Source organism: Heptranchias perlo, chromosome 17 (genome assembly GCF_035084215.1).
Source record: "Heptranchias perlo isolate sHepPer1 chromosome 17, sHepPer1.hap1, whole genome shotgun sequence".
Classification (NCBI taxonomy): Eukaryota; Metazoa; Chordata; class Chondrichthyes; order Hexanchiformes; family Hexanchidae; genus Heptranchias; species Heptranchias perlo.
Genome location: NC_090341.1, coordinates 21,427,191 through 21,441,260, shown reverse-complemented (window position 1 = coordinate 21,441,260; position 14,070 = coordinate 21,427,191). Strand labels below are relative to the sequence as shown.

Below are 14,070 nucleotides of genomic sequence, written 5' to 3'. Positions count from 1 at the left end.
ACATCAATTTGGTTTAAAACAAATGTCTGTAAAGCTACATTCTACAATAACTCCTTACTTAGTAGAGATTTTTAAAATTGTCTTTATAATTTGAGCAGAAACCATCTTTTATACTAAAGTGAAATTTTCAACATTAACCATCTCTAAATTGGCACATAGAATAATATACATACTATAAGCACATTCTCCAATGCTATAAGTAAATTGCATCAGACTTTGAGGGTAATTTTCACTTTTGGTGAGGGTGGAAAACTGGGTGGCAGCGGACTGGCCGCATGCCTGATTTTCCTTTCCATTGAAGTGAATAGAAATAAAAACTGGGTGGTGTGTATAATGGGCAGCCGATTCACTACCAACAGTTTACCGCCCTCACCAAATGTAAAAATTCCCCCCATTGCATTTTCCCACATCTAGATAACAACATAGCACGTTAGCTACAGTGGACTGCAGTGCAGTGCACATAGTGAGGCAAAACGTTACATTCGTGTCCTGCTATGATAGAGTTTTGTGCACAAGTATTGACAGCGTTATTCTTCATTGAATAGGAGAACAAAGAAGTTCACTAAAGCCTACAGATCATAAAAGAAATGGTCTGGTAGGCTAAATACATTGCATGGTTAGGGACTGAAATCCCAGATATGATCCTTGGTTTGTGTTAACTCCATTTGGGTGACAATGGAAGTGAGTCAACAGATGTTGGTGCATCTGGACTAGGGAAGATTCCTTTCCCTAATGCTATCTAGCAACTCCTGCAATAAAGGCATGGGGTTATACAGCAGATGCCGACAAGATCCAGCTTAACTATAATGTCTGTGGTGGTGAAACAGCCTGCCAAAACTAAAGCCTAGATTTTCTGAAATTCACATAGTCAAGGCTGAAATGGCTCTTGGCATGTTTTTGACACTTTCATATTAAAGTGTGCTTTTTGCAACCAATTTTCCCAGGTTAGCTTATCTCAGAGCTTCAGGTGCAGATTTAGACAGTAAGTGAAATCTAAAGGGAATGGGGACAATTAAAGGGAAGCGAGAACCTAAGTTCAAGCAGAAATAAAAAGAGAACAAAAATGATGAAAAAAGAACAAAAATGGTCAAAAAATGACTGGGGTATTAAAGATTTAAGTTATTTATTTGTTCCCTTTAAACAAGCTACTTACCTACAGCTGATTCCCTAGAAACACTGGCGGCCCATTTATAAATGACATTGGGAAATAACATGCGGAATGGACACACTACAAATTTAAATGAAAGGCTACTGCACTCACTGGGAACTATGCCATGGCACAAGGTGGGTGGAGTTTCAGTTGTCCTGAACTCCCATCCACCTGACTTATGCAGCTACAACAGGCAGTGGAAAATATAGTTGTACTCACATATGGCCACGTGGGTGCAGAATTGTGGACACTAATGGAAATAAACCCCTTTATATGTGGGAGTAGTGGGGGAGGGGTGCTCATTAGATTCACTCAAAATAAATTAGCTCCATCCTAATGGAATTCTGATTTACTATGCTTAGGAAAACAACTTTGACTTGCTTACTCTAAATATCGAACTCTGTAGAAAAATGTCGTCACTTATTTCAGTCAATGGTTTTCTTTTGATTTGTTCTGCATACACAACGCATATTATTCAATGGCTAATGGTCAGTAAATCTACCCTCTTCGTTGTCAAACTAAAACCCTTTGAACCCCATGTAACTGATGCTTCTTACATTGACAGAATGGATTTGGAAATAAACCCAGTAAAGCATATTATTTCTTCATCACTGCTAGACATAAAGAAATATCTATTTATCTAGCTCTTGAAATGTGGACTCAATCCAAAGTAGTGTTGATAATATGACCCTTCCTGGTATGCATTTGTTGATTAACAACTGAAGACATTTCAGTTTTTAATTACCTTTATCAGGGAGAGCCTTGGATTTAACATGTATACATGCACTGGTATGTTTGATTCTGTTAAATGTGCAAAAGTTACGAGCAAATGTGAGTAAACATTTTTTTAAATTTTTTCATTTTTATTCCTACAGAGTAATTATTTACTCAAAATGTTATGAGGAGAATAGAGTTAAAATAGCTAGCTATTGTGATGTGCAAACTGCAGACTCATGTGATGGAAGGTTTCCATGATCAGTCTATTCCATTGCATAAATGAGCATTGTTTAAATAATACATTTTTTTCAACTTCTGTCATTTCTTAGATATTTTGCACATTCTAACTGTGGCTGTGTTTAATAGAACTGGAGTCTTGGCAGGATTAAGTTACATAAATCTCAGGAAATGACTGAAAATAGCATAAAAAGTAAAGCACAATAAAAGCAGTACCTCCATAGGCTGCTTTGTTAGCTGGAATTGTACAAGTCTCTCAGTGTTCAGTTACATAAATTCCAAACTTGCCTTTGAGTATACTGCAATGTGGTATTTAAAATAATAAAAGGCTAAATATAAAAAAAAACATATCTTAACACAGTGTCAAAGCTCAAATTTCATTTCTGATTTGAGCTTCCATCTAACTTTTTTTTTAAGTGAACAGTAATGATTGGCAATACAATATTTCTCTTTTCTCTCTCTAATACTCCCTGCAATCTTAACATAACCACATTAATTTAATTTTATTGGCAATTTGGATTAATTGGATGATATTTACCACCTGCCAGTGTCATATTTAAGGTTTGAATACTGACCTGTTGGAAGATTTACACCCTTACTTGCTCTGGGGACAGGAGCCACACTGGTGAGTGATGGATCACTAGGACGAATAGTCTGTACAAGCTGGTAACTGATATTATGTCCTACATTTCCTGTCAGAGGGAAACACTTCTGTTAGATTTTGAAGTGAATCTTGCATGCACATGTGCAATAATATGTTAACTGAACTTTATGATACAAAGTATAAACACATATATAGAGTTAAATCCTAAAATTAAGATGTCTATGTACCAGATAAAAATAAACAAGTTATGAATCTTTGTCCTATGGTACCTTTTAATTGTTTATTCATCAATTCAATGTAAACAAAGGCAACAATATATTTCACCAAAATTGTTACTCTCAAATTAAAATAAAGCTTTATCAGTTTCTGACTGACCTATTTTCATTTCAGACCTCCATATTCGTGTCTTTTTATAGTTTTTATCTCTCATTATCCCTTTTGCTATCTCTGGCATTCTGGAGTGGATTGGATATATTTAATATGCCACACATTAACACTGGTAACTGGGGAATAATTTGTGTTTGGATTGAATTTGAAACAATGGGGGTGATTGGGTCATCATATGGTACACTGCTTGGATCAGGTACACATGTACCTGACATTGACTGTACTATTGACGAGGTGCAAACTATTTAGTGTACTTCAAGTGCAAAGTTACATTTAGGTAAGCAGTGTTAGACCACTACTATCTTACATGGAAGAGCTTTGCAGTGACTGCGTGTAACTCAAAAGTTCTGAAGTGAAGTTAAAGAAATTCCAAGGCAGTTCATGAGTTTTTTTTCAATTTTAGCAGAGGGCCCACTGTTAACATTAAATTTAACTGGCCAATGGTATCAGTCTCAAGTGAATACCTGTAGCATAGCAATCCTAGTTCCAAATAATGATGAAACCCAATTTTAAATGTTGCATGACTGACTAACCGCCATTCACTGACATTGACTGGCAACATGGTTCTTCAAGACTATTTTACTCTTACATTAGTACACTGATAGGGCTGTTTGGAATATATTAAAGTATTTCAGTAGAGCTCTTGCACCTTTAACACTAAACACTAGTATGAAAGTCATTTCAGTTCAGAAAAATAATAAAATGTTTGTGGTTTTTTTAAACTGCAGACATAAACATACTCAATTAAAGACTAATTCTATTTAGATTCAAATTTTCATTTATAACGACAGAAATTAAATCTTAAAATTCAAGAAAACTTAATGACTGGATGCTGAAGTTAAAATTTATTTCAGTGAACTGTCAGAAGCTTAAAAAGGCAGAATAGAAGGAAGAACCCATTTATTACCTGTTTCGGCATCTTTGACTAGGACTGATGATAACAGGAAACGAGTTTAATCTTTACAATCTTTATGATGGTAAATATTACACATCCAAGACCAACTATGTGAAAACAAGCCATTGTAGGCTACTTTTCACAGTGCCGAAACCATCAATATATTTAGTATTATATTTGTTATCTATCACCTGTTACTGGTGTTATCTGTCATTAACAGGAAAAAGTTTAATGGATGTTTTATCAGTTAACATTTCATAAATCCTATTTTCTGGTCCTTGTACTTCTAATAAAAACAATGATGAGAAATAAAATTCTATGCGTTCCCAGACTTATAGGAAAGGGTGAGGCTGCTGCTCTAGGATACTAAGTTAATACACAGAGTTTACCCTGGATCGGAGCCATGCTGCATATTTCAGGGAGGGGCAGTTCTCAGGCCGGGTATAATGATCATTAAATGATAGGAAACTATGATGGGTGGCGTTTTCTACATTGTTACCTGCAACAATTTTCCAACAAAGCACAAGGAAGCATAAGGAAAAGTAATTGTAATTCATGTACAGTCCTCATGCCTTTCCAAGGAATGACATGCTCTTTAAAAAATATATATTTTCACTGCTTTGTTCCTAATTTCTCCCTCTTTAGTTAGCTCTCTCCAAACATCTTAGTCTGGACAGTGGAAAATTGCTTTGTCTGTGTAGCACTCCCTGGATGCCATCAGCATTGCTCAAGAAGGCAGTAGTCTTGAAGAGTTTAAGAAAGAAATCTTTTCCTTCCCTCCTAGCAGCTAGTTTCTATCACTCTCCAATGAGAATAATGGAACTCAAAAGCATGAGTGTTAATGTCAATCAAAGCTGGAATCCCAACTCAGATGTGTTAGTTGGGAGACCAATGCCCCATCACTGAAGTTAGTTTTTAATAGATCTGTCACTATTAAATAAGACCTGTTCTGTAATCTTACCTTCATCCAAATCTGGGCCTAGCTTAATGTTATTAGTGTCCTCCTCTTCATCAAAGGGATAATAGAACAATGTTTGAGGCTGTTTGTTTGGTACTGCGCTATCATCTTCCTTTATAGCAATAGGGGGTAGCTTTGTAAGACTAAACTTAACTGTAGGAAACACATGGTCTGTTTGTTCCTCTTTATTTTCCCTGTCTTCTATCTTCTCTTCTAGCATTTTCCTCTTTGTGATCAGCTCTCTTTGGAGTTCTTCTTCCTCTCTCCAAGTATCTTTAATTTCCTTTGCAAATGTAATGGGTTGGATAGTTGTATCAATTGGGGTTACACTGTTGATGTGTGGTACCTTTGTGGTATAAAATGGACCATGGGGAACAATAGGAACAACATGGTTTTCTTTGTAATCATAATCTTCATTTTCATCATCATCAATGTCTAAGTTCCTACTGGCAGACTTTTGTTGGCTGCTATTAAATGGTACATATTCTTTGGACTGTTTAGAAGATTCTTTTTGAAAGTGCTCATTATCCAGAGGCTCTTGGTCATAGCTATATTGGTCATCGTAATGCCTCACTGGCTCTTCATTCTCATTGATTACTGGATAGACAGTCTTCATCTCTTGAGCGGCATCACAGTCTGGAAGAGCGTAGCACATTAAATCACCACCAGAATTTGGACAATGGCAGACTTTACATGGTGGCATGTGAAATGTATGCCCTGCTGTGTATTTCTGACTGTCATGAAGACACCCCACTTTGGCACATTGTTGGCAGCCTTCAGCTGGTTCCAAAACTTCAATGCAGTTCTGTGGAAGCTCGGGGCAAGGAATGAAATAACAACTTATTTTGCCTCCTCCATGGGGACATGCACACTCTGTACTTCCAAAATCAACAAAATATGAAGATCCTTCAGGTACTTTCCCACCCCTGAAACCTCCATTAACACAGTCATAATACTGGTAACCCTCACATGTACAACCATATTGCACGCAAGAAGCACAACAAGCTTCAGGCTCCAGCACCTCCTCAATGCAGTTTTCTAGCATAGGGCAATTCACACCAGTACAGTCCTTTTGGGCTAGACAGCTGCTATAGCATATCAGCAGGCAGAACCAAATCCTGAGATCCAATAATGCAAATATTTCCAATCTCTGTGTAGCCATAGTCTTGCAGGGACCTCGCAGATAATAGATATTCATAGATGCAGCTTTGGTTTAAACTTTCAGGAAAAGATTTAAATCCTCTTGACTTTTGTTTTAACAGAAACTCCAGGTCCAGTTCCAAACTATAGATTAATTCTGTGCCTTCTCTTCTTAAGCCTTGGATTTATGAAAGAAAAGTCTGTTAGAGACTGTGCAGACTGAAATTTCCTATGCAAAATAGAAATAGCCTTGATGCTTAGTGTAAGAGCCAACCATTTGCTGGTGCAACTGAAATGCTGATGGAGCCCATTAAGCAGAACCTAAGGGACTCTCTCGAAGTATGCACTTCTTAGCATCTCTCAACTGCACATAAATCAACATTTAATTCATATGTTACAGTATCACATCAACTTGATGCATAATATCAGATTTGCTATTATTAGCAGTTTATTCTATACAGTACAGTGCTTCTATACTCTATGGCGGTTATTAAAGACAAAGTTAATTCTTATTTTTCCTTGTTTTACAGGTTCGGGTGAGAAATTCATCAGTTAATTTAGGCAATATCCAAAGGAAACATAGATATTTTTGTAAAATACAATTTCAATTCCAAGAAAAGTAATAGTTTTATTAAATTAAAGTATTTAACATTTATATAATATTGTTTTCCAGCCACAGACCCAAGACTTTTTTTGAATTATTCAACTTAAATATCTGCCAACGCCATTTCTTTCTGCACAGTGCATGTACATGGAGGGAATCAATGACTTGGAGGCATTTTTTATTAAAATTATTCCAGCAGTATTCTTTCAACATTTTTAATATGTGAAAGATAACACCCCCGTATGCAGTAATCCACTGAGTATGGATTGTTCACTAAGGAGCTTTTTTTGTGTTTTGGAGGTTAAATAAATTTAAACCTTAAAAGCATCATGCAGATTGTTATATAATGAAGCAGCTCTATTCAGTTGGAGAGGGTTAAATCAAACTTACTATCAAAGCAGAAAATGCTGAAAATACACAGCAGGTCTCAGTTGTGACAAAATCTCTCCACCTGAAATGTTAATCTTCCTTCACTCTTTTCAGATGCTGACAGCCCTGCTGCGTAATTCCAATATTTCTGTTTTAATTTCAGATTCTCAATCTTTGCAGTTTTATCTTTACCGTCAAAGTGGAATGACCTGAAAATTAAATGATAAAACTTCCAATTACATAATTAGCAATGATCATAAATCAAAGATGCTTATAAAAATAATGATAAACTGCTAATTACATTATCAACAACCATAAATGTTTATAAAAAATAAATTGCCAATTAATCAATTATAAATGGTTGTAAAGTAAACTGCCAATTACATGAATCAACAATCATTAATGTTTATAAAATCAACTGCCAATTACATAATCAGCACTAATGATAAATGTCTACAAAAAATAAAGATAAACTGACATAATCAGCAGTCAATATAAATGTCCATAAAAAATGATAAACTGTCAATTACATAATCAACAGACACCATAAATGTTTCAATCTGTGTCTTAAAATGTTCATGAAGTAGAATTCTGACATATCATTAGCTCAAAAAGAAAATAATTTATTCAAGTTCTGATCTCTATCTTCTTTAAAAGTGCTAGAATTTTGTAAAGTTTATAAACATGGACCTGAAAATGATTCATGTTGCCTGATTTGAAATGATGAGATAGTCTTGTAGTCTTATAACGATTAACAGTAATTCAGACTAGTCACATTGTTGAATCTTATTTTGTGTGTTAGTATTTTTACTTTAAGTCCGGTTAAGACTATCAAAGATACTGTAATCATTTGTCTTATATATTCCCTGTTACTAACTTACGTAGATATTCAAAGAAGTCTGCAAAGAGTGATTCCAGGAATTCTTTTAAATCTTTGATTAATAGATTTTGATGTACAACTATGCTTCTTGTGACTATGCCATATGACAAATAAAATCTACCAAATATTTTATGCTAAAAAATATCCTCAATCATAATATAAATGGTAATGAATATTTGGCTATCAACAACCAAAGAAAAATGTTGAATTTAAATTTTAAAATACATTGTCTTTTAACAGTGTCATTTAAAATAGTTCAGGAATGTTTTTAGAAACCATACCTTAACTGCAATTACTTTAAAATGGTGATCACAATGTTCAATTATTTCCCAATTTTCAAACACTAAATCCTGAACCACAATTTGTGATTATTTGAATCCCTCATGGTTGTTTTTCAAAATCTAACAAAAATGCACATCACAGAAACAGAATTATTATTCCTTTAGCAATAATTTGGTTCATTAATGTATCATGCACAGACAGCTGACTTCACCTTTATTTCACAAAGGATTCTGTGTATGTTCTTTAAAGAGGATATCGCATAGAATTCTGCGAGATTGATCGCTTCTAGTAATGTAAACATTATTACAAATCCTTAGTGAGACACACTGGAAATTCTGAAACACGAATCTAAACAAATGGGGTTTATTAAGTTTCCAGGTTCAAAATGATGAGACACCTTCGTGTAATAACATCTGCTTTCTAAAACATTTAACCAAAACAGTACAACTTTTCTCATTTGGTATCGCCAGATTTTTTTAAGTCGTTGTTTAGTTTGGGTTATGTAGCAGCTGTTGTGCTGCAGAAAATGAAGATTATTCCCTGACCACAGCTAAAGCTTTTTTTCCTTCACCAGCTGCTTTCTGCAAGTGCCATAACAGCTCTGAAATGTAAGTGATCATAAAGTCACACTGTCACTAAATTGTGGAAGTGGGGGGAAAAAAAAGAGCTGTAGCTCACTGTGAACAGGGGAATATTGTCCATGCTGACCATTTCTGTAGAGGGCAGCAGTCAAATCCACTGTTGCTGATTTCTAACACACTAGAGCTTTTATAGAAATTGCTTTCAAGTAACACAATTACGCATACTTTAAAAGTCAATCCAATCATTTATTATATTTTACACTTAAAATCCCATAAATCCAAGTTTATATGGTCTTTCCTTTAATAACAAAATGTGCCTCCTGCATTTTTTTCCAAATAGACATTTCTGGTTAAGTTCATTGCTCTCTACAGGCTAACAGAATCACAGATTTAATAGCACAAATGACTCAACACTGGGAAAATCTATCACTTTTTTAGAAACTTTTCTGGTAATGGTCTACATAAAACTGGATTGCCGCACTCCAGCAGTTAACAATGTCTTTTAAAATGTTATTAACATTGAATTTCTTTTAAAACAGAAATACATTTTATTTTAAACACAATAGAAATTTGGGAAAAAAAACAAATGTATGTTATAATTCCACAGAGACTGTTAGAAATCCATGCTCAGGATAAACTGAAGAAAAGCTGAAAGCAAGCCAGGCACATGGCTACAATGATGACTAACACTAGTAGTTAAAATGGAACAGAGTGGATTTTCTCCTTATTCATTTACGTCTAAACTGAGTGATTAAAATCAGCCTCACATCATATAATTCAGAAGCCATTTCGTACAACCTGTCCTTTGCTGTGCTCAATTGATTTCCAGTTGCTTTATTATTCCTCAGCCAGTGAATCAGCTATTTCTTTATTCGCAATACAATATAAGGATGTGTGGCTTCGGAGTCCAGCCTTGGAAATGCCTAGACTCTATGCACTGAATAGAATGTAACCTGAGCAGTCAAAAGTTCCATGACTGTAGTGGAGTTTTACCTCCTGTGATGTGTGAGGAAACAGTTTAGAATTTCAAAGGAGCATAGTTGTTATCAGTCCAATGGGACTCAGGTTTAATCGGAAGCAGTGTTTCTGCATGGTCACTCTGTCTGCACAGTGTAGATTGAAAGCAGATACTGCCCTTAGACTACAGTGACTTTCTCATTAACACACAACTGGGTGCTAGTTCTCCCAGAGGTGCTGTTTGAACACAACACTTGACAAATAAGGCAGAGAAAAAACACATCTCTAAACTGGGGAAGCTGCAGTGTTAGCTTCTAAATAAGAATAGTTTGTTATTACTTAGAAAGGAAGTCTAATTTTTTGATGATTTAGAAAGCTGCCTTCACGATTTAAGTTAGTACAACTGTGCAGCTAAGGCTGCAACAGATTACTGTTTACAGACAGGATTGTTTGGAAATCTTAGGTCTTTCTCTTGCACAATTAACTCAAGCCACAATGCCTTTTACAAACAAAAGATCTTTACTGAAAGCAAACGGTATTAAATCTTCTAAAGTGGTTAAAAAACAGACTTTACCCATATTAACTCCCTGCCCTTTTTTAAATTAGAAGTGCATGATCAGATCAACAACACAGATTCTGTAAATTAAACTGTAGCTTTAAGTAATTTGGTAGTTTAAAGCTTTCACTGGTCTATGCCATTCTAATCCCTTAAATGTAACAGCATTCATTTCAACTTATTGCTCTTCATTCCTTAACATTCATTTGGCCAGTTCATAAAACTCTCTCAAAAGAAACATCAGCATAAAAGCAAGACTTACCCGTTCCAGCAGTGTGTGCTGTGCACAGTATGAAAACCTTGACGTGTTTTAACAGGGTGGGACCAAATCTTCAATCTCAACTGACCAACAGCAAGGGCTATTTGTCCAACCTGAAACCAAAGAAGTTTCTCATCAATCACAGTTGCTTACCTAATGTGCTGGCCTGCTGTCAGATCCTTTTAATCTCTCTCAGTTCAACTCATTGTCTGCTATTAGACTTTTCTTTGAGCTGCATCCCATAGTAAACTGTTTTCTCCAACATTAAAATGTTTCTGTAGCCAAGTACTACCCAGAGGATTACATGACGTAATGGGTGTTCCTGTATTTTTTGATATTCCAATCCAGTAATATTTGCCATGACCTATAGATCTGTGCTCTGGAAACAGGAAGCTAAGGAAACTTTTTTTTAAACCAAGATTCTTCTTTAGTATTAGAATTTTGAATTCTTAAAAACATAAACCAGTAGGAATATGCAAGAAATAATTCTCCACTCTCTTGACAGCAACAATACTTCCCATTGAAATGGGGGAGATGAAAGCGTTTTAAATATTAAACCAAGAAAAATTCCAAACCACAGGTGAGAATTGACAACAAAGAAAATTGTTACTGCTTATAAACTCAGGTTCATCGAACTGAAGCAAATAAATTGTGCTGTGGTCACAATAGCAAAAGAAAAATTAATTTGAATTCCAAAACAACTTCAATATTTAAACTAGCAGCTTTTTTTCTTACCGCTTTGAAGGGATCTGTGTGATCTCAAAGCTTGTGCACTTTAATCCATCTGTTGGTCCAAATAAAATATTTCAAAATGTTATTCTATCCTGATTCTTGGGGACGAATTAGGTGCTGAGAGTCTTTTGGTATGCAGGGTCCCTACAGAACAGTCAGCAATAATATAACAGATGGTCGGCAAGCAACCACTACTCAGAGTGCTGAAGTGCCGTTCAGCAAGACTAGAAAGAATCTTCTAAATTAGTCTCAGATGCCCTTCAACTACACTGCTGGAGGTTGGCATGTCTGATAAAATATGACGATGTTGAGAAGTTTTATGAAACCTGTAACAAAAAATTACGAACTGTTTTTATAAAAAACCACTGGGGCTATAATGTTAAATGATTCAAGGACAGAGATCTGTGTTAACTATGTCACTATGTATGTGAAAATAAACAATGAAAAGCACAGACTGAGAACTTTACTCTCAAACTGTGGGGCTGCCAAATTTACACGCTATCATACAAGTGAGATATTTTGAGTAAAACTGTGATCTCCGGTAAAAATATATATAATAGCCCTTTTTATATTCTGCTACAAACATGTTTCCTGCATTCCAGTTGAAAAATATCTGATGTTTCAGTGGGTCACTACGATTCCTAAACTGCACGTCTCATAATTCTCCTATGCTATCTGACATTGTATGGAGATCTACAAAAGCTATAGCTGATCTAATCAAACATTTGAAAAGATTCTTTATGACAGAAACGGGGTCCATTCTGATTCAAATTATAAAATATTTCTTCATTATATCTTTTCATTTGAATGGTAGCTAAGCCTAGGCACCGGGATGTTTAAAATGGAAGCTATGGCTACTTTTTCTGATAAGATTTCAACTCTCCTTTGTCTTGATGCAAGGTCCTGGGGGTCAGCGAATGCACGAGACCTGGGCTGACATTGAAGTGTGAAAAGGGCTGACCCACCTTCATTTATGTCTTTCTCTGTAAAGGTTCTTCATCAGGTTTAGAATATTAGCCCCCACCCCCCATCCTACGCAACCTGACATAGTAAATAGTTCCCTCTTCTTGAATACTGTTACCCTTCCTTTCAAACAGCCGTCATCACCCTCTCCTCAAACCCACATTTGACCCCTCCATCCTTTCAAACTACTGCCCCATCTCCAATATCCCTTTCCTTTCCAAAGTCCCTGAATGTGTTGTCTCCCCCCCCCCCCCCCAGCAAATCCATGTCCATTTTTCTCGCAACTCCATGGGGGCAAGATTGAACCCTGTCATGCCTAATTATCGGGCGCAGAATAGGGGCAAAAAGCACCAATTTCGTGGGGCTTTGTCCCATGTCCAAACACCCCAGAAGTACACCTGATGCCATATTGGCTCAGGCGATATATAGGCGTTCCTGGCAGCCGTCTGAAATAGACGTCAGACCCCTTGCAAGTGATAATGAGCGACCTGAGGCCTGTTTCACAACGCCAATCCTAAATTCAGCAGGGCTGAGCTGAGTGTTTACCGGGAATGTTCTGCTCAGTTTTTCGGGGTCTCCCATGGCCTAAATAGCAGTCCTTAATGGGACCGCTGGAGGCCGCCAACAAAATGGTAAGTTTTTGAATTTTAACTTAGCTTAATGTGTAACCAGGTGGAGCAGGAGATCTCCTCTTGGCTCCACAGGACTAACGCGTACCGCTGCCAGCTCACGCTCACCCCCTTCTCCTGTCCTCCTCCCAGGATCGACCCGAGGGCCACGGTCAGTATCGCAGCCGGCCCAAATTGATATCCTCTAAACTGGTGAGCTACATCCAAAGGCGTGATTGGTGTCCGCAGCTCACCGGAATTATGTTGATGAGGCCCAAGGCCCAATTTCAGATGAGTCTTGGGGCTCTGGCTCCTGGCACGGGCTCCAAGCACGGTGACAATTTCATACCCAAAAATGTACCTAAAATAATTCCTCCCCCATGTTTGAATCTTTCCAATCAGGTTTCCATCCCAGCAACAACATTGAAATGGCCCTAATCAAAGTCCTAAATGACATCCTCTGTGACTGTGGTCATTATGCATTATCCCTCCTTGTCCTCCTCGACCTCTCTGCAGCCTTTGACATGGTCGACCACACCATCCTCCTCCAATGCTTCAGATATCCAGCTCAGTGGGACGGCCCTCACCACATTTCAGTCTTAACTATCCAACCATAGCCAGAACATCTCCAGTAATGGTTTCTCTTCCCATTCCCACATGGTTACCTTTGGAATCCCCAAAGTATCTATTCCTAGCCCCCTTCTCCTCTTCATCTCAATGCTGCCACTTAGCAACATTATCCATAGATATGGGGTCATACTCTACATGTACACTGGCAACTCCCGGCTCTACCTCTCCACCACCTTTCTCAACCCCTCCACTGCCTCTGTGCTGTCAGACTGCTTGTCCAACATTCAGTCTTGGATGAGCCACAATTTCCCCCAGTTAAATATTGAGAAGATCAAAGCCGTCGGCTTCAGCCCCCACCACAAACACCGTACCCTTGCCATGGATTCAATCCCCCTCCCCAACCTCTGCTCAGGTTGAACCAAAATGTTTGCAACCTTGGTGTCCTATTTGACCCCAAGCTGAGTTTACAAACCCAAATCCTCCCCATCACAAAGACTGCCCAATTCCACCTCCGTAACATCGCTTACCTTCGCCTTTGCCTCAGCCCATCTGCTGCTAAAACTCTTCTCCATGTCTTTATTAACACCAGACTCAACTATTCCAATGTTCTCCCATCTTCCG

The 14,070-nt window shown here is 37.2% G+C and overlaps 1 protein-coding gene across 3 annotated transcripts in view; it reads right to left on the bottom strand.

The window, feature by feature from the left end:
- fbln2 (fibulin 2) overlaps nt 1-10,621 on the bottom strand; it is a 144,222-nt gene extending 133,601 nt beyond the window's left edge. Inside the window, exons 1-3 of one of the 3 annotated variants that reach the window (XM_067998699.1) lie at nt 10,580-10,621; nt 4,952-6,266; nt 2,680-2,796 (exon numbers count right to left, since the gene is read on the bottom strand). In XM_067998699.1, coding sequence (XP_067854800.1) covers nt 2,680-2,796; nt 4,952-6,146 — 1,312 coding nt within the window. In that variant the 5' untranslated portion in view covers nt 6,147-6,266; nt 10,580-10,621. Of the gene's footprint in view, nt 1-2,679; nt 2,797-4,951; nt 6,267-7,082; nt 7,266-9,571; nt 9,756-10,579 lie in introns of those variants that run through there. The other 2 variants (XM_067998700.1, XM_067998698.1) reach the window with 2 other exon arrangements.
- Nucleotides 10,622-14,070: the final 3,449 nt, after the last annotated feature.